The 19,654-nt window shown below is 40.7% G+C and overlaps 3 protein-coding genes across 6 annotated transcripts in view; 1 reads left to right on the plus strand and 2 right to left on the minus strand.

The window, feature by feature from the left end:
• Positions 1-2,773, plus strand: part of rgl1 (ral guanine nucleotide dissociation stimulator-like 1) — a 38,042-nt gene extending 35,269 nt beyond the window's left edge. For all 4 annotated transcript variants that reach the window (XM_086047243.1, XM_086047245.1, XM_086047244.1 and 1 more), the window contains one exon: positions 69-2,773. In XM_086047243.1, the coding sequence (XP_085903369.1) occupies positions 69-268 (200 nt within the window). In that variant the 3' untranslated portion in view covers positions 269-2,773. The remainder of the gene's footprint in view (positions 1-68) is intronic.
• A 257-nt stretch (positions 2,774-3,030) lies between these two features.
• abhd17ab (abhydrolase domain containing 17A, depalmitoylase b) lies at positions 3,031-8,786 on the minus strand. Its single transcript, XM_086047248.1, has 5 exons — positions 8,208-8,786; positions 6,546-6,910; positions 5,503-5,697; positions 5,234-5,413; positions 3,031-4,495 (listed from the first exon to the last, which is right to left on the minus strand). The coding sequence occupies exons 2-5, from the start codon at positions 6,902-6,904 to the stop codon at positions 4,282-4,284; spliced, it is 948 nt and encodes a 315-aa protein (XP_085903374.1). The 5' UTR covers positions 6,905-6,910; positions 8,208-8,786; the 3' UTR covers positions 3,031-4,281.
• A 715-nt stretch (positions 8,787-9,501) lies between these two features.
• On the minus strand, positions 9,502-19,645 carry LOC147138656 (AN1-type zinc finger protein 5). The gene is made up of 6 exons (XM_086046944.1): positions 19,499-19,645; positions 17,558-17,758; positions 16,324-16,438; positions 14,780-14,913; positions 14,179-14,283; positions 9,502-13,379 (listed from the first exon to the last, which is right to left on the minus strand). The coding sequence occupies exons 2-6, from the start codon at positions 17,715-17,717 to the stop codon at positions 13,231-13,233; spliced, it is 663 nt and encodes a 220-aa protein (XP_085903070.1). The 5' UTR covers positions 17,718-17,758; positions 19,499-19,645; the 3' UTR covers positions 9,502-13,230.
• Positions 19,646-19,654: the final 9 nt, after the last annotated feature.

Here is a 19,654-nt window from a genome sequence, read left to right on the forward strand (position 1 = left end):
AATTAGATCCATATTCAAATTTGAACGTGTTCAAACACTACTGTCTTGTTTGCCTTTTCCTCCGCCAGAGCTGATCATCCCAGACAACGCCAACGTGTTCTACGCCATGAACACGTCGGCCAACTTCGACTTCCTGCTGCGCCTGCGTGGCTTGGCGGCGCGGGGCGGCGTGCCGGTCCAGATGCGCGTGCGCTGCAGCTCCACGCTGCCCCGGACGCAGCACCACCGCTCCAGCCTGTCGCTCCGACTCAGCAAAGTCACACTGTGAACGTAACACTACTCCGGGACACAAAACGGACGCCCACAGACGGCAGCAAGACGAAGCCCCCAAAAAACATTTGTTCATAATATATCCTAATGGTAAGCGTTAGTTCAAATTCTATTTTCCATGCGGAGGACCGTGGACAAAACTAAAATGGCGGCCGCCTGCGGCTGACTGGCTGCTGTGACCAATGATGCCTGTCCAAGGAACAGAGAAGAGGAAACAGCGGCCTCGGGTGGCCTCCATGTCTTACTGCAACTTGCATTTGCACATTGAAGAAAAAAAAAAGGGTGGGGGGCTGTCCAAAGCTCCTGAGTGCCAACAACAGTATTCTCTTAGCATCATTATCATTATTATCATTAATAATAACATTATTATTGTTAATATTATTATTGTAGAAAGATCTGGGACCTACAACAGTCTTCATGTGAGTTTGTGTGTGTGTGGGAGAGAGAGATTGAAACAGAGTGTGTGTTAGTGTGAGACAATGTGTACAGAGTGCATGTGAGAGGGAGTAATTGATTGTGTGTAATTTAGTATGTATGAGTGTGTTTGAGGGTGTGGGTGAAAGTGTGAGTATAGTAACGTGTATGTGTGAGAGTAATTGCATGTGTGTGTAAGTAGCTGAATGTGAGTGGGAACGTGTAGTGAGAGTGCGTTTGTGAGTGTACGTGTGAGTCGGATACTGTGTGAGAGTGTAAAATTGTTAGTGTGTCAGCCGATGTGTGAGTGAGAGAATGAGTGAGTGTGTGTTTGGTGAGAGTGTTTGAGGGGGGTAACTGAATGTGAGAGTATTGTTTGTGTGTGTGTGTGTTTTAGAGTAATTTGATGCATGTTTAAAAGTATCGAGAGTGTTAATGTGTGAGTTTAGTACTGTAAGAAGAGAGTTAAGGGTGTCAGCGTGAAAGTGCGTGTTTGCATGAATGAGAGAGGTTGAATATCTAAGAGTGCTTAAGTGAGAGAGTAATTGAGTGTATGAATGTGAAAGTAGTGTTAGCGAGAATGAGTGTGGGTGAATGTGTGAATACAATACTGTGTGTAAGAGTGCCAGTGAGTGAGCGAGAGAGGAGCCGGATGACGAATGGCCGGTGTGCCTTCTGAGTGGTTGTCCTCGAGTGTCCTTGCTCTTGGTTGGTCCACGTCACGTGTGAAATGAACCACACAGCGTTGCACTTGTCACTTGGCCCGAGATGCCGATGGGATGTGAATACACAACATGAAAATGTCAGTGTTGCTTTTTCTATCTTTCTTTTGTATAACGCCAGTCATGGGCAGGCTGATGGAGGATTTTAGCGTCACGAAATCAGGAAAAAGGAAAAAAAAAAAAAAAAAAATACCAAATGTGATGCCTTTGCTAAAGCTCCACGGCAGCGCTCATCAAACTGTGACGGACGCGCCAAGAAAATCTAATTCTGCTAATTTAACGATAAAAAAAATCATTTCCAGGCCTGTTTGGGGAGGAAAGGTCAAACATTTGAATCAAGCGACACGACTCGTTTCAAGAAAAAAAAGTCTCAATATTACAAGAAGAAAAGATGAAATATAACATTTGTAGTAGTAATGTTACGAGATTATATTTTTCCATATCACATTGCAAGAATAACATTTTGATTTGCTCAAAGGGAAATGTTGAAATGTTACCAGAATGAAATCTGATTTTTGCGAGAAAAAGTCAGAACATTACGAGGAAAAGTTGTAATGCCAATTTATTTTATTTTGAGACCCCCAAGCCTATTCAAGGAAAAAAGTCATGTTAAAAAAATTAAAAAGTAGTAATATTTCCTGAAATCTTACTGTCATTAAAATAAAATCTGAACTTTTTTTTTCAACAAAAAGTTCTAACGTGAAAAATCTTAATATTATGGGAATCAAATTTGTGGGGTTTTTTTTGGGTGGGAGGGGGTTTATTTATAGGAAAAAAAGTTAAGAGATTTTTTTTCCCCAGTAAAAATTGAGCATAAAATCGTATTCATGTCAAAATTCAATCACAAAATTGTCGATCTACAAATGTTATTTTTGGGGGGGCCATAATAGAAAAAGAAAAGAACAAAACCGTTTTATGTCTGTGTGTGTGTATTACAAGAAAAAAGTACATCAAAAACCATCACCTTAGCAAAACAATGACTCTCCTACTCATTTTCTGACTCCCGATTTTCACCTGGCGCGTAAAAAAAAAAAAAAAGGTTTTCCATATATATATATTTTTTTTACTTTTCAAGCTGCTATGCCTCACACTGCAAAGCGCTGCTGTGGAGGGAAAACGTCAAGTGAAAGTCGTGTGTTGGAGCGTAGGCTAAATTCCAGCGTCACGTTTGGTGTGATGACACGCACGATGCCAGGTTCATCCATTGATGTCATTAATGAATGACGAGTGCAAACATTCTGGCTTCAAGGTGAACTCGGGTCGGCTTTGATGTCCATGCAGCACTCGGACGCCAAATCAAATTGTTTATTGCCAAAGATGCTTCCTCCTCTACCTGAACAAATAAATTATTCATTATCCATATTAAACATGCTTTTTGTTGTCTTATTGCTTGTCAATCATTGTGATGGCCTCCAAGAGCTGTATATAGAGAACATTTACACATTTGATGTATTATCGCTACATTGCATTGTTTTTATATAAACATAAAATTGTACATTTCAATATACAATGTACACATTTAATTTGAAGGTCAATTGTTATAGTTGTACGTATTTACCGTTGTGGTAGGTGGTAATTTTCCTTTTGCAATGTCATTGGAAATAAGTAGCAGAGTGGACCAAGAGACGCTTCATTAACTTATTTATTAAACTTTCTTCATGTTGATAAGCTGACAATAGAATCAAGTTCACAGCCCAAAGCAAAAGGGTTAGTTAAGAACAACAACTTTGGTTCAGATAGAATAAAAGCCTGAAAAATCAAATGTACAAGAGTGAGCACCTAGTGCAAACAAATAAATCAGCACATTCAAAGCTTCCCGAGGGTGGACAATGTGGTGCAGAAATGCAGACTAAAGTCTTTTTCCATTCACATTCAGAAATGAAGTCAACAAGTTCGACTAAACAGAAAACAATTTTGGTTTGATGGCCGTCGAACCAGATAGACTCAGAAAACCAAAAAAGGGCTTTGAGGTAGACCGATGATTCCCAACCATGATGTGTCGCGGAAAGTTGTCACAAAATTATCATTTATTCAATAGAAATAATCTGTGACATATTGTAACAAGCAGACATTTCAATGCTCTGCCACTAGAGGGCAGAAGACACAATTAACCTGCAAATCCAACCTGTTGCCACTCCTAAAATAAGAATAGCTTTCAGTAAATTTGTGAGTGAATCAAGATCATTATTTCATTCGGCATTCTATTTGTGTAATTTTTCTCATGTAAAATATGCACCTTGGCTCAATAATGGTTGGGAAGCACTCAAGTGGATGACCAGACACTTCAAAGTCTTTTCCATTTATCTGCTGCTGACATCTTCCAAAAAAAAAAATGGGATCACCTGAGCAAGGAACATATTCATTATTTTACAAAACAACTCTTTAAAAACAGTTCTTTTTATTTGTTAAAATCCCTTAAAAAAAAAAAAAAAAAAGTGTAGACAGTGATACCTTGACTTACGAGGCTAATTTGGTTAGAGTAAATTGAGTTACACCAAATCAATTTCCCCCACTGAAGTGAATTGAATTAACTTAATAAACTTCATTCTTTTTGTTACATTTGAGTTAAAAAAAAAAAGCACTGTAAATAAGGATAAAAAATATATAACTTCACGTCATTACTATATGTACTGTAGTATCTGTGAGTTGGATGCGTGCACTTAAGAGGCAGGGCCTTGCGTGTGAGCGCCTGGGCGTGAGTAGTGGCCCACAGCAGCGCCTTGAGTGTGTGATTATTTTATATTTGGTGTAGTAGAGTAGAGGTGGCAAAGTGAAAAATATGCTTTTTTTTTTTAACTACAAAAATAAAATCGACCTGGTAAGTCAAGGTAGCGGCGTAGTCCCTTTTGCAGCACCAGCAGGTGGCGGTGCGTCCTCAGGCGAGCTCGTGTCCGATGAAGCGTCGCAGGCGCTCCAGGTACTGCGAGTAGAGTTCGATATCGTTGTGGCCCGCCCCCTCCACCCACAGCGGCTCCACAGCCTTGGGGCACAGCTCGAACAGCGTCAGGCCGTGCGAGAAGTCGATCACTTCGTCCTCGGTGCCGTGGATGACCAGCACGGGCGACGTGATCTTGGACACTTTCTCGATGCTGCCGAAAACACACAGCGCAGTTCTTTCGCATCATGAGTTCGTGATTGAAGTCAATTAATACTGTGCCGCACGAAGAAGACCATCCCGAATAAACTGTACTGACATTAGTGATTGGTTGCAGAGGATAAAGAATATATGCCTGCCAGTGCGGTTCTCAATTAGTGTGTTGCACACCATTTATGTTCAAATATCAGTTGTTAACAGTTATTGCAGCGATATCCATGCTTGACTCATTTTTCTTTTATTCATTTTGCATTACATATTCGTATTAAGCATATTTTCTTAAGACAAAGTTTGGCTGTTTGGTTATACCATGCAGATGCTTGTGGTTCCGCACAGTGGAACCACACGGCGGCTGTGAAATTCGGAGTCATAGTTTGGTGTTGAGGTCATTTTTCAGCCCCTAGGTGGCATTAGCGTTTCATGTTGGACGGTGACAGGAAGAGTATTTTCCTTTTCAAATTAAGAGCAAATTAATTGAAACATGATGTTCATTGTAAATTAGATCTCGTCACCAGTCCCATCACATATTGTTATCGTATTTCTTATTGCTAAATTGTGTTATAATGACGTCTTTGCACCACGTATGGCTTTATTTTGTTACGTTTTTATAAGGAATGCGCATTGTCATTAGTGACGTAGCTTTGCTGCAAATCAGCCAGAAGTAACACCGTTGCATTTTAATGACCCATGGAAACCCTGAAAAAAATTTGAGCGAGCGCGGGGTGAGACTCACTTGGGGAAGGCGTCGAAGCAGTACGTCTTCTTGGTGTCGGGGAAGGCCACCCTCATGCCCGACGTGAGCGGCGAGTGGAGGACCACGGCGGCGCACTCATATCGGGACGCCAGGTCCACGGTGGGAACCGTACCGATACTCTGGCCGTACAGGATGATGCTCTCGGGGCTCACGCCGTACCTGAGGGACGGGGAATTGAACAAATAATCAAATTTATGTTGGTTAATGTCAGCTGAGTGCTTCTGATGGTGTTTGGGCCCGTGCGTTACCCAGTGCGGAGGGTGTGCCAGGCGGCGTCGATGTCGGCGTAGAGGTCCTTCTCGGTGGGCTTGCCGGTGCTGACGCCGTAGCCCGAGTAGTCATAGGAGAAGATGTTGCAGTTGATGCGCGTGCCCAGGCCGATGTAGAAGCTGCTCATCTGGCCCAGGTCCACCGCGTTGCCGTGGGAAAACAGTACGGTGAATCTGGAAATGGGGGGGGGGGGGGGAGCCAACACGGGCACAAAATGGCGGTTGCTAGTTACCAAACGTGGCCTGATGATAAATGATCAAGTCGAGTTTGGGTGCAATACAAGATTGCTTACTTTTAAATATTTAGATTGAATAGATTTAGCAGCAATTGGAAAACAAATGATGGATGTTATTACATTTTATTATTATTATTATTTTATTTGAATTTTTTTTAATAAAATAGCAATCTACAGGATTGTACTCTAAGAAAACATACAATAATAACACAATTAAATCAAATGTAAAGCATTCAACAGTTGGTGCGTCATGACAATTTTTTTCCAGACATAGTTTAGGTAGATTTTTTTGGGGCGATGAAACAGAAGACCGATACAACAAAGCATTTTTTTCACGAAGGATAAAGAATATATGACCTGTGAGTATTGTTCTATGTGCTAACTGCATGTGTTACTCCCGCTTGTGTTCAAACACAAGTTGTTTAATGGTTTATAATTACTACAACATTGATGCTAGTTTTGTTGGTCCATATAAAACGTTTTGCATTTTGTGTTAGCATAAAGCTAGTAAACTTTTGTCCGACAACGTACATACACCATAATTCTATTTATCATATTATTTTTTTAGTTGACCTATACAAAAGTTCTAGTTTCGTTACGTTTTAATGTGTTAAAAAAAACAGCAATTGGATGATTTTTTTTTTTTTTTTTTTTTTTGCTGAAGAGCTAATATCGGCCGACTGAATCAGCTCATCGATTAATCAGTCGGACCCCTATAAAAATGGCTCAGTAAAAGTGGAGAAGACCTAGTTTAAAACAAGTAGGCAAGGCTTTGGTTTAACACACCTGGAATTCGGAACACAGCGGATGTACATGCAGCCGATTTTGTTCCCCCGGCTGGACTGCACCAACGTGACCTCCACGGTGTCCAGCTCCCGCTGCGTGTACTGGAATTCGGCGCGCTCCGTCAGGTGGAGCCTCCATCTCGTCTCTGACGAGGGTGGCGCCGCGCTCCCGCCGACGGCACCACGAGTGCACAGGCTCAACGTCCTGCCCGACTCTGACGCGCCCGAGCTGGGCTCCGGATCGGGGATGATTGCGTACGTCGGCTCCGGCGGCAGGAAGGCCAGCTTGGCGGCGATGCGGCTGGGGCAGGGCGGGCAGCAGAAGAGGCCGCACAGTTCGCTGACGGACAGGCCATTCATCCTTCACTGTGGAAACCCATCTTTGTCACGCATTTAACTTCAAATTTCAAAAGTCAAGATTTTTCAGGATTTAGGGGTGTGTCCCACTGGAATAGATCTGGCCCTGTACTGAGCAGCCGCATTCTCCGAATGGCATTCAGAACCAAAACAAGAGCAATCTGTACTAAACTGACCTTGGCATGGAGCAGAGAGCAGAGCAAACAAATCACCAAACAAATTTTGCTACTGTTACTCAATTATCTTCCTTCATTAGAGATGCTGCCATTGTTTTATTTGTGAATAGTTTTGGGGAGTTTTTGCCGAGAAATACACCACTGTTTTAGGGTATCGGAAACAACACATTGAAAAGCCTACCTTTGGAAATGTATCGCCCACAAATGAAGATTTGTCTTTGACCCCCAAGTAATGTATCAAAAAGAAAACTTATGTTGGTGTCCTATGTAATAATTTGTTCGTTTGTAAAATAGAAAAAATAATTGGCATAAAAAAATTGCAGATTCCCAATTTTAAGAGCTAATATCCGATTTATCGGTCAGCCCAAGTTACTTTCTATGACTGTAAATGTTTTATGAATGAAATGTGGAGAGTTTAAGTAAAAAGTCAGAAAAATACTCAGGTAAAAAGCAGATGGCTAAAATATCTCCTTCAATTGAGTAACGAAGTATTAGTACGTGGTTACTTCCCATCACTGTCACGAAATGTGTGGAGTAAAAGTCAAAATCATCAGACAAATAGTACAGATAGGGTCAAATCTACTTAGTACAGTAACGACGTTGTAAGAGCCATATTGAAAAAGTATGTTATTTTTTGGTTTTGAATTCATTATTATTATTTTCTTAAATATTATTTTGAGATGCATAATGTGTACATTTATGAAAGGGTAAATATTAGTTTTGTATTATGTAGGAAACCGTGTTTACTCACCACTGAGTAACGCACGTGCGTAGTATTCGTTGATTATATATTGGTCAAGAGAAGTGCAGTTCATTCTCATTCGGAAGGTTTTCTGACCGATAACGTTAGACACATGAAAGAATCATCAAACATATGTTGACTATAATAGAAATAGGCGATGATTTGGTTTGTGTTTGTATTTATTTTCCTTTTCAGTAAACGAGATACGCAGAGTCTGAGAGGGAAGATATCTGTCGCGTCAAACTGGTTGTTATCCACCCGCTCCTACAGTGGCAAGAAAGCAGTATAATTTGCCACTACAGACGTATTTGTACCACAATGCGTTTTAATGAAAGCCTACTGCTTAACACTTGTATACACATGCAAAACGGCAGCAATGTGGACTTACCTGTTTAGTAGAGTCTTGAAGAACTTTCAATGATTATGCTGAAACAAAAGACGTTTCCTTACGAGTTCCGAAGCAGTCCGACGTGGAAACAATTATTCACCACATAACTTACTCAAGTCCTGCTGCTCTCATCCATTTTGTCGAGAGACAAATGTGGGGACAAGGGGTGGGGGGGTGTAATTCCAGAAGTCAAGTAGAAATGTTTCAAATTTGTAAAAAGAAAGCAGCGTAATGTTTGGGTCTTGATCTGCCAGTGACGTCACAATAGAGCCTAGATAATGCTGATTTGTTGTCCTCGTGCCAGCTAATGCTAACCGGGCTCAGAGCTAAGTAGCAAGAAGGACGACGGTTTACCGGTTTAAAACAAACAAAAAATGTTCCAAAGGAGACAAAGCGAGGCAGGAACTCGGTTTCCAAAGCGTGCCATTATGTCTTGGTGGATGTCCATGCAAAGTCTCCTCTTGTCTCGGAATTCGTGTTTGTTTTTGTTTTTTTTAAATATTTTTTTTAATCCATGTTCGTTCGTGCCGTGTTGTGTTTTGCCAGGTTTGCCGCATCCGGAAATGACAGCTGGCCGGATGTGAGGTGGAACGTTTCACGGGAAAAACCGACCAAGCAGGTTCGGTGACAAAAACGAAAGAAAATGTTGGAAAAAAAAATATATACGGAGATGGGCCAAGTTAAAATGATGTAATTCAAGCCATTTTAAACTGTATACTTATAATTCTACTTTTACCTAATCCATTAAAAAGTAAAATAAATAGAATACAAATAAATATTTTTTTATTGTACTCGTTTATTTACATCAATTAACATTTGACTTAGATAAATCTATACAAATGATATGAATAAAAAAGCTTGAACAAACCGATTAAAATTAAACCATTTTTAGGGGGGAAAAAGTGCTACATTAATGCGACAAATATTACAGGACTCTTGATAATGTAATTCCACTGAGACGGCAGATGTGTGATAACCGTAGTACCGGAAATTGAATTTACCGTAGGAAACACAATTACACGGATTTATGTGATTTATAAATCCGTCTTAAATTATGAGCAATCCAATAATTTAACATAATTTTCCAAGGAACCGAAACACTTGTATTTGGACTCCACCAACCTGGCCACTAGGTGACAGCATCAGAAAAGCTAACACCTTTTTGTCTTGAAGGAGTCATTATTTGCGTTTTATTTGGTTTCAAAGAAAAAAAAAAAAAAAACACCTATCAGGCAGATAAATCAGTGACACTTGCACACACTTATGCAGAATCAATGAAAACAAGGGCAATGCATTTAAAATAAACTTTGTGATTTTATTGTTTTTTGTACTTGAACATGTCATACAATCCTAAATCTGGAAAAAAGAAAAAACAAAATGAAAAGATATCTGGTGGTATTTCTGGAGGGGGAGGAAGGCGCCCTGGCTGGAGTGCCAAAAAGGGCCAAGAAGAACTAGCACTCTGGGAACACAAGATTTCCATTCACGTGTATTAGTTCAGCTTTTTTCCCATTGGACAAAATAAATGAACTTGTCTTCATGTGACTTCAGTTCTCACGTTCTGTTATCCCCAATTTACATCGGCCGTGTGAAGATTGAGACATTACAGACAGAATTTTAAAGAAACTATTAAACAAAGGGAGATTTTATTTAGCTAACACTCACTTTCAGCCTCCATCCCCCGCTCAAACAGTCAATATCAGCGCTTCGAATGATTCAGGTATAAATTGTGTTGGTTTACATTCAATCAACTTTTTATTTGAGAGGGGGAAAAAAGGATAGAACATCCACCACAGTTCAAAGCGCCACCTAAATCTTAACTTGGAAGCGGCCCCAAAAGGAATCCAAATGTCCCGAACATGACACTTTGCAAGGAATTATGATAAAAGGCCTGTCATCCAACAACAGCAGATTGCGCTGGTCCCTCAAATGTTATTTAGTGTAGAAAAACTGCCCCCCCCAAATAAATCCCCTTTTCCATCTTTTCAAACGGCAGTAACATCACTATGCTACAAAGGGAATAAAAGCATGGATGGAAGATACTATGTCATACTATGAATACATGTGGCCTGCAGGAGAGAATCCTTGTACTCTAGAAGAGTGGTAGGATCATTTTGCAAAGCAGTTAAAGTCACTATTCCTTTAACCCTTGCACCTTTTCTCTGTCTGGCAATCACATGAGCAAGAGCCATATTGTATGTATTTACATTAGGGGGGGGGAAACACTTGTTAAATTGGACCTCCAGTTTGCAACCATGTGGCTGTGTGGCTACAAAACGAATGTGTATGTTAGGCAGCACACATGCATATAATCATTATTATTTCTCTTTCAAGAAGCAGCTGGGGGGCCTAGTCGGTTGTACAAGCATACAGACACTATTCACTAAAAACTTTGGCATATTAGGCTTTCGGGTGAAATCTCCAGATGATCCGGAGATGCACTATAACCTTTGTTGGATCTTAAAATTGAATTTTGATGGACTTTTCAACGTCCCAACAGTTAGAGGTGCATTCAAAAGTTCAAATTAGGTTCAGCCATATAGGTTACAGTGCATTTAAGATTCATCGGAAATTTCACCCAAAAGTCTACTATTTGTAATTTTGTGAGTTGCCTATTTGTAGCACTTTTTTGCAAGCCGGGTCAGTTTTCATTCAGCACATGTCAAGTGGTCTGCTGGTGCTTGGAGTAACAAGGACCTTCACCCAGTGACTCACAAAAAATATATATTAAAAGAAAAAAAAAAAAAAAAAAAAAAAAAAAAAAGGCCATTCGATAGCAACACCGTGGCTTTAAGAATCGAGTAGAAAGTGAAAACGACCGCAGATGCTGAACAAAACTTAGCAGATGCGAGACACGCCTCTTTAGCCCCTTTCACACCTCGAAATTCCATTTTCAATTTTTGACTGGAACATCTGAATTTCACTTTATGGCAACTTTTCCTTTACTACGGAGACTTAGTAGGAAGTTAGATTAGCAACAATCAAATGGACTACTATTTTTGATGAATTCGTTAAGTTTTGAGGGCTTGTTTAACTTAAAATTGTCCAAATCTGAATTTCAGCATCTCAACAGTAAATATTCTCAGATTTCTGGAGTTCTCCATAAAAGCAGGCTGATTAATCAAAACAAGACATTTGCAAATATCAGCCTTTCCTTTAGGAAACGATCGATATTTTTGCCCATTTTCTGAGATGTTACAGACCAAACAAGTACCGCCAACTCCATCACAATCAATGTATGTTTGTTCATTTTCTGCAGTCAATTTGAAATAAAAATCTGTTTTTGAATTAAGGGATTTAAATAAAAACATGTTTTTAAGCCATACATTGATTAATCAAAAAAAAAGCTTAACCGATTATTTAAAAATAATAGTTAGTTGCATCCCTACTTGTTATTCAGTTAATGTGCGAAATGTTTGTAAAGAAAAATGGAGATGTTGCTTTTATTCATTTTATGTAAAGGAATAAGACAGATTAATGTGCCGTATTATTAATACTTGTTTTTTTTTTGCACAACTTGCTGTTCTCTAACAAAAAACTAAACAGCACAATTCGCAACAGGTAAAAATTTCCAAGGACATCCACGTCTATTCCTTTCTGTGACTCTTCCAGTCACCCTGTTGCTCTGCTGCTTGAAAACAAAAGAATCGCAGAAAAGCAAATTAAGTCGCTGTCCTTGAAAATTGTCATGGCTCAGTCGCCTGTTGTGAATTTAGCCATTCAGCCCCTTGTTAGAGAACCGCGAGCTGTACAAAAAGCTTAAAGGTCAAAGTTCACCTCTAAAGGTTAATGTAAGTGTAGCTTCATCCTGAAATGTCAGGAAAGCCAAGTCTCCTAAACTGTTTGTGAGAAGTGCAACATACTTAATGTGTCAACAGCTGTATGTTGAATGTAAAGACAAATGAGAAAATAAGCGGCCATGTTAAAGTCTATTAGCTGGGATGTTGAACTGAGTTGTCATGAGTCGAGGATAAATGCGGAACCTTCTGTTCTGATGCGGAAACTTTGCAGGGTCTTTGTGTGAAAAGAGGCTCAAAGTCAGCAGTGTCGCTTATGCTTCTCTTTCCCAATCCATCCCCAAATACCTTTTTTTTTTTTTTTTGCGGAATTCTAACAGCTTTACTGGTCAGAGCTTGTGTACATATGGTTTCCCCCTCGCTTTTACAATGGTTATACTGAATAATCGAGAAGGAATTCACCGAAAAAGTGCAAATCCTGCGCGATTTGCCGACACATGCTGCCAATCCTCCAGCGGACCCACCAAAATGATAAAAAATAAATAGAATGCAATCACACAAGCTAACTACAATATATTAATATAGATCTTCTGAAGTCATACGCTCATTAAAACAGGAAAAAAACAAAACAAAAAAAAAAACAGATTCAATCACTCGGTTAAGTCACGTTAGCCCCGTCCTCCCGCTCTGATAACTGTTCATGCACCCTATAGAAGTCAATATATCAAAGAGAGACGCTGCTGGAAAATGCTGAAAAAGTCCAAAATGTGGTGATTGAGAAAGTTGGGAGAGGGCGGCCAGGGGAGTGAGAAGAAAAAAAAAAAAGCAAAAAAAAAAAAGCCAATTTGACGGAGAAGTTGACATCATTTCTACTAGCGGGGACTAGAATCTGAAGCCCTTAAAAAGGTCTCGTGGATCTCCTGGTTGGTGGGCGAATTGACCTCATGATCCAGTCTTCTTTCTTCACAGGGGATATGATGAGAAATGAAAGGAACTCCCGCGCCCCCAACAACAAGAAGGAAATTTAAACGCCTCCCCTCCCTGCAGCATGTCCGCGCCTCTGCTGCTCTTCCCCCACACACACTCGCATACAAACACAATCATACAGAAAACACTCAGTCACTAGTGGAGATGCTAGTAAGGGAAAGTGTCTGGCCAGTGGCTGAGAGTGCCTCGCCACCGCCCTTCCCCGGCTTAAGATCACCATGAACGAATGAAGCCGTGATATCGGGTGTCACCGTTGTAGCCAATTGTCAGGAGAGGCGTGCGTCATCGTCGTCGAGTCTTCATAACTTCTGGATTTTCTCGGCCACCACGATGGGGTTCTCCTTGCGTATGCGGGCGGCGGCGGCGCTCCGGTAATCGTAGGGACAGTCATGTTTGTCGGAGTAACGGTGGATGGCACAGAACAGGTTGCCACAGCGGCAGTCGAAACCTGCGGCGCAGGAACAAGACCACGCGGTGAGACATTTTCAGGTCTCCACATTTTTTTTTTGCCGCGCTTATGACAAAAAGTAAACAGCAGCACTGAGGCTGAACAATTGCGATTTGTTTTTCCTCAAGATTGCGATTTAATATGCAACTATTTTTTTCAAGGTCTTGTTCCCATGTACGCTTTCTAAACAAAGACAAGCAATACATTATTCTGTATTACAACAGTATCAGATTTATTATACATAAATGTTTCGGTCTTACTGAAACTATCTTGACACCGTACAAATAAAATACACATACATATCGTCGCTGTCCTGTGAAAAACACTTATGTCCGATTTTGGAAAAATGGTTAATTTTCACATCAATGCGATGTCTAACGCGGAAACACCATTCAAGTAAAAATAAGATCATTGAAAAAAAAAAAAGGACATTGTTTTTCAAAGGGCAGCGACGATATACAAAATAAAGCTGTACTGACAGGAATGAAGCAGGGTTATTTTTGTTTTCCTTTTGCAAATTGCAGCCTTTGTGATTTGAAAATTGCATTCTACTACACTGGAATGTCGATCTGATTTTGATTAATTGTTCAGTCCTACTTACGAGTTTTGACTTCTCAACATTTACTGAGTGGTGGAGTCAATTTTACATGAGTAAAATCTCACGGCACACCACCAAAACTTGCAATTTTTTTTGCTTTTTCTGTGTCGGGGTTTGGGGTGAGCCGCGAGGGCTTATTGTACAAATATTAAAGAAACTCCCACTGCCACTATATGAGGCAAAAATCACATGCAGTCTTACCAGTGAGGCCAACTTTCTTCCGGCAAGAAAAGCAACGGTTCTTTTTCTTGTTTTTATCAGGAGTCTGCTCGCCGTCGGAGGTCTGCGCAGCTTCTCCCGCTGGCTCTGTTGAGACACAAGGAGCTAATTGTCATTTTTCGGTGGAAATCGCGGGGGACAAAGTCCAAATGCAAGGAGTCAAATAAAAACCATTATCAATTTTACAGTTATCAAGAACGATCTGGTCCAGATTCCCTGAGTCTACGACTCTGTCACTTTGCTGACTGAAGTGCTTGGAACAAAATCAAAATGTGTACTCTGATAGTGCTGGAAAAAAGTTACGCAATAATGAAGGCATTCTAAACTAGTGTTCATGTTTGTTAACCCTGACCTTAAAATACCAATTACTACTTTCCTATTAGGCATTGTTTTGGTGACATTGTGGGTCATTTGAGGGTGTTATGGAAAGAGCACAGAACACACAATGAACTGTGAATAGCTGGTTCGCTTCCACGGAACAACAAAAGAAAACGTTCAAATGGTGAACAGCGAATAAGTGGGCGTTCAGTGTTGGTTAGGATGTTACAAATCGCTAACCCGCTTTAGGCTCCTGGATTGGTACCTGAGGTGCCGGACGATTCCTCCTCTTCGGCATCATCAGCCTCGGCTCGATCCGAGTCGACAGCTGCCGAGTCCTGGGAGATGCTCATGGCCGTCATCTGTTGAGTTACTGGACTGGCAGAGCCAGGACTGACACTGTATCAACATAACATCACAGAGAAGTCATACTGGCAAAATACACGAGGACACCACCTTATTATTTTCTTTTTTCAGAAGAAAGGCATTAAAGTTGCAATATAAGAATAAAGTTGCATTTTTGAATTCCACTTGTTAAAATTTGACTTTTGAATGTGCCATTTCTCCCCTTTTTAACCTTTATTTTAATATCACAATATTAGGAACATCTTGAAAAATAGGACTATTCTCATTTACTTTTTATGTTGACAAAATGTTTTGTTGTACCTGTAAAGATAGAAAAATAAAACTTTGTCCTCATATTTCAACTTTTTTTCCCCCCTTAAGCAGCTATTGATACATAATTTTAGTATTGTACTTGGGTATTCTACCACTCTATTGTCCCATTAATCATGTATTTGGATAAAATGAATTATGCATCATTAAATAATTGAACGCATGTTAGATTCAGGTTTTTCTGTGGTCGCCATCCTCATGTTCTACTGTCGTATCTGTGACTGAGTGCATATGCTTTAAAAGGCAGGGCCTGGCCTGGCGAGCGATATCGGCGTCAATGAATGCGAGCGTAGAGTTGGCTTGCTGTTAACTGCGATGGGCAGCTTTTTCTTGGAACCAAATGATTTGAGTTATTTGATTAATCATTGCAGCCCCAGTTGAAGTAAGCCTTACATGGGGGACTAAGGCTGCTCGATTATGAAAAAAATATTAATCAGGATTATTTTGGTAATAATTGAAATCATGTTTATTCAAACGGTTATTTTTTGCTACAAAACAAGAACAGGTTTAAACATGTAAAAAATGTTAAGACAAAATTCCTTGAAACGCTATAATAATTTAAGGTCGTTTTGGACCCGACAACATTGATTCATTATTTTAAAAAAATTAGCAAATGTATAAATTAAAATATGGTTTCCTTGTATAAACAAACGAGTTAACTTGCTATGCACTTATAAATTGCCAAAGTAGTAAACTGCTTGGAGTAAAATGCCAATTTTGACAGAACAACAGACATGCTATTCATCTTTACATTTAGACCTTTGTCTGGAGTAATATTTACACATGGTAAACAAAGTTAAAGGCATTTGCTTCTGATAAATTATAAATGTAATATGTTGATTGGGTCAAACTAATTTAAATGTTGACTGTTACATACTAGTACGTAATCTATACAATACTTCTAAATTACAGTAGGCCATATATAAACTGTATTAAATTATAATGACCAATAATGTTTGCAAATTGCATTTGAAGCCATTTGAAACAAAAATGAACACAAAAAATTTGACTTCATATTATAAAACTACACAAGAAATGTAACTCAAATCACAGTAATACAAACAAGAGCAAAGCTGAGAACCGCTGCTTTTGAACAAGGACGGTTGGATGTACAGGCCATCATGTGGAGCCCACCTGCATGTTGGTTCGTCGGGTGAAGTCCGCGCTGCCGCCTCTGTGCTGGGCGCGGGGGCTGTGCTCTCTGGAACGATATCAGCGGGCCCCGGCATCCCCGACGGCGACGTTGCAGCTGCATGTGGACAGGAAAGTCTCAATTTCACACCACGTTGCTGAGCATGTGCTGCTTTTTTGCGCTGCCATCTGAAACTGCGAATTACAACCACTGGAAACTTATCCAATCCCATTTAATTGCTCCAAACATTATTTATTTACTACAAATATATCCTTTGTCTTCTGCAATTATTACACATTGGACTACATGAACTGCTCCATTTTTTAAGTGTTGCTCTGCAGATTTAAGTTTAAAAGTTGACTAGGGTTGGCAATATTGTAAGTGTTCGTGTCAAGAACTGATCTTTCCTTGTCAGGGTTCGCGCTTCCCGTTTTCCACGTCGCCAATGAAGAGTTGAAAAGCGGAGCAGCGTGGTAAATATTTGCCACATTCGCCACTCTGGCTAAGGGCCAATTCGTCCGTCAAAATTGACCCGGCGGAACACGCGTCAAAAGCCATGGCTCGAAAGTACAAATGCCCATATGCAAATAATCCCAGTTGTCTTCGGGGCCAGTTCCGCATATGATTGGCTACAGACTAACACAACATTGCTCAGATCCATAAAGGTTGGGATAGTCGATCAGGGGTGTCAAACTCAAAGTTCAGGGGCCACATTCACATTCATTTTTGATCACAAGTGGGTCAGAAATCGAAAATACAAGTTGTGGCAGTGCATGAATAAAAACCTCTTTTGAACTGAAACTGTAGACTGATATTTTCCAATATTCTGTCTTCACGTATTTCTTCCAGGAGGATATACATAAATCCGTATTCTTTGCAGTGCTAAGGTGGCACAGCCACATTTCATATGGAGAAGGCTTACCGGTACTTTGCAAATGAATTGTGCCATTTTTTTTTTTAGCCTTCATACATGCATCAATATCAGGTGTGAAATCTGGAGTAACAGGCAATTTCACAATGTCATTTAAGTAGTCATCAGTTTGCCATCCAGTGTACCAAAATTAACAGTAAGTTACTGTTATAGAAAAATTGCAGAAAATGTGTTCCGTCCCCACCGGCCGGATTGGACGTTATGACAGGCTGATTCTGGCCTGCGGGCAGTAGTTTGACACCCTTGATGAAGATTGCCTTTTTTTCCCTTCGCATTCACATGCACGCCCCTTTCCTTCATCCTACCTTTCTCCCCTGGGGGACTGGATCTCCCCCCTCCCTGTTGTCTCTGTAGGTGTTCCTTGTAGCAGACCGAGCACATGCCGTTGTTGCGGGGGTTACCGTAGAAACCGCATCCCATCGTGCACAGCATTGGCACCTGGGTCTGATTGGTCTCCTGAGCCATGCTCCAACAGAGAGGGTGAGGGGGGGTGGGAGTGGCTCTTCCTGAAAGAGGTGGGGACAGGGGGTAAGCAAGAGTTAGTCGAGGTGATCAACGTTGAGTAAAGGAATGAGAAACTGGGCTTTGGAGTTGTTGGATACAAACAACTCCAAAGTCCACTTCTTACATGGCACAACTACACTTTGCACGACAGAAAACACTGAGTGGGTTTGTGTGGTTGGGGGGTCTATATATAGTGAAAACACTCCACTTGAACATAGTTTACATAGCGAGCAATGCAAATTTGCCAACGTGTATGCCAGGGTGAGGTTTGCACAGCTAATTGACGTGCCCCCTCCCACCCACGGCACGCATGTGTATGGTGTTGAGCTGCTGTGCAGGGGATGGTGTACGGGATGTAATACGTCCTGTTTGTCAGTGGCGCTTCACACGTTCGCACTTTACCTCGTTCTCTGTGTCATCCGGGCCCCGTACTTTATCATACAGTACACTCGATCCAAGGGGAAAAAATGTGCCGATTTCACCTACAAGAGTTGCCCAGTGACGTCACCAACACGCAACGAGTTGTTTTTTTTCCTAGTCGGTGTGTTTTATTTAAGCCGAGACAAAACTCGAACCTGCCTGCGAAAATGAAAACGTCGTTGCCTCGCTACAAAGTACAAGCCTTCTGTTTTAGACGAATAAAGGGCCGTGAATTAAACACAACGTAAATTGACTCTAATTATGGGGCGCGGGCACTTTCTAACAAACAATTTACTATTCAAGAAGAACCATGTAACATAATGAGTAAATATTCGCATCTTATGTATCTAGATATGTTAGGTTACACCCAAAGTCTTTTTTGGAACTCAACCGGGGTTTATTTTTTGTCAAGTATACGATAACATTAGCCAAGTAAGTAGCACATCCTATTGAAAAGTGGGTGTACGTTAAAGGAAATTGTAACAGATTCGTCTGTTTTTATTCAACTAAAACAGTCAGGTGTTGCCGTAAATATTAAGTTTATAAAATTTTCGGATCTCAACGGTGGTTAACATTAGTGCCTACAAATTGGCAAGTGGATGTACGTTCGAAAAGGAAATGCTAATATCGATGTTATCGTGCTGTTCCTTCAAGTAAAACTGTTAGGATTCACCTCAAATGTCAAATTTGTGCAGTTATTTGAACTCAACCATGATTACTATTGAATCAAGTTCCTTAAAAGAAAACATCTTACATATCTTGATGTGTTTTCTTAAAAAGAACACAAGGTATTCACATTTAAACGTAAAAATAGCGAGCAAGTTGGAAAAAGCTGTTTACAGCGTCGCTTTAAAACACTCCAAAAACAACAAAAGGAACACAGCCATCTTGACATGTTCACCAGCGTCTTAACATTGTATTTAAGCAAGAAAAAAAATGACAAATTAAGTGCTTTTTAAGCCGGGCCAGTGTGAATGAGCGCTTTGAGTTTAGTCGGCAGCAGGAAACAATTGGCGACCTGTGGGGAGCATTGCACAAAGCAAACAAGCCTCACCGAACAAAAAAAGAGATTATTTTTAATCTCATGTCAATCGATGGAGTCTTCTCGCGAATAAACGGCGATAGTAGGGGGAAAAAGATAATCTCCTCCGTAAATTCCTCTTGTCAAAAATCGAACAAAAGCCGAGTGTTAGCCACCGGCTAGTGTTAGCTCGGATGCTAACGTAAGCGGCCAGACAACATCTATGTCTGCGGTTTACATCAAGCAAACATTCACGCCGGACGAGAACTCTCTCGCGCGTGTCGAACAGGGTGGCGGCTACCTGGGCGTCACGGTACCGGCGGCTGTCGACGACCTTGTGGTTGAATATTTGTCGGGAGAAGTTGCGCGCCGAGCGGCCTCCTACGCTAGTGCGTGAGCTCCCGACATTGGAAACAACCAGCATGACGTCATCCCCCAGCAACACAAAAAAAGTCAA

Source organism: Filicampus tigris, chromosome 12 (assembly GCF_054856515.1).
Source record: "Filicampus tigris isolate MCC_2025a chromosome 12, RoL_Ftig_1.0, whole genome shotgun sequence".
NCBI lineage: Eukaryota > Metazoa > Chordata > Actinopteri > Syngnathiformes > Syngnathidae > Filicampus > Filicampus tigris.

Coding starts and splice junctions, on each gene's coding strand:
- LOC147138656 (XM_086046944.1), bottom strand. CDS start 17,717: ATGGCTCAGGAGACCAATCAGACCCAGGTGCCAATGCTGTGCACGATG. Junction 16,439..17,557: donor CAGTCCCCCAGGGGAGAAAG/GTAGGATGAAGG, acceptor GTCCACATGCAG/CTGCAACGTCGCCGTCGGGG. Junction 14,914..16,323: donor CCCGACGAACCAACATGCAG/GTGGGCTCCACA, acceptor ATGTTGATACAG/TGTCAGTCCTGGCTCTGCCA.
- abhd17ab (XM_086047248.1), bottom strand. CDS start 6,904: ATGAATGGCCTGTCCGTCAGCGAACTGTGCGGCCTCTTCTGCTGCCCG. Junction 5,698..6,545: donor CGCTGTGTTCCGAATTCCAG/GTGTGTTAAACC, acceptor CCCCATTTCCAG/ATTCACCGTACTGTTTTCCC. Junction 4,496..5,233: donor TGCTTCGACGCCTTCCCCAA/GTGAGTCTCACC, acceptor TGTTTTCGGCAG/CATCGAGAAAGTGTCCAAGA.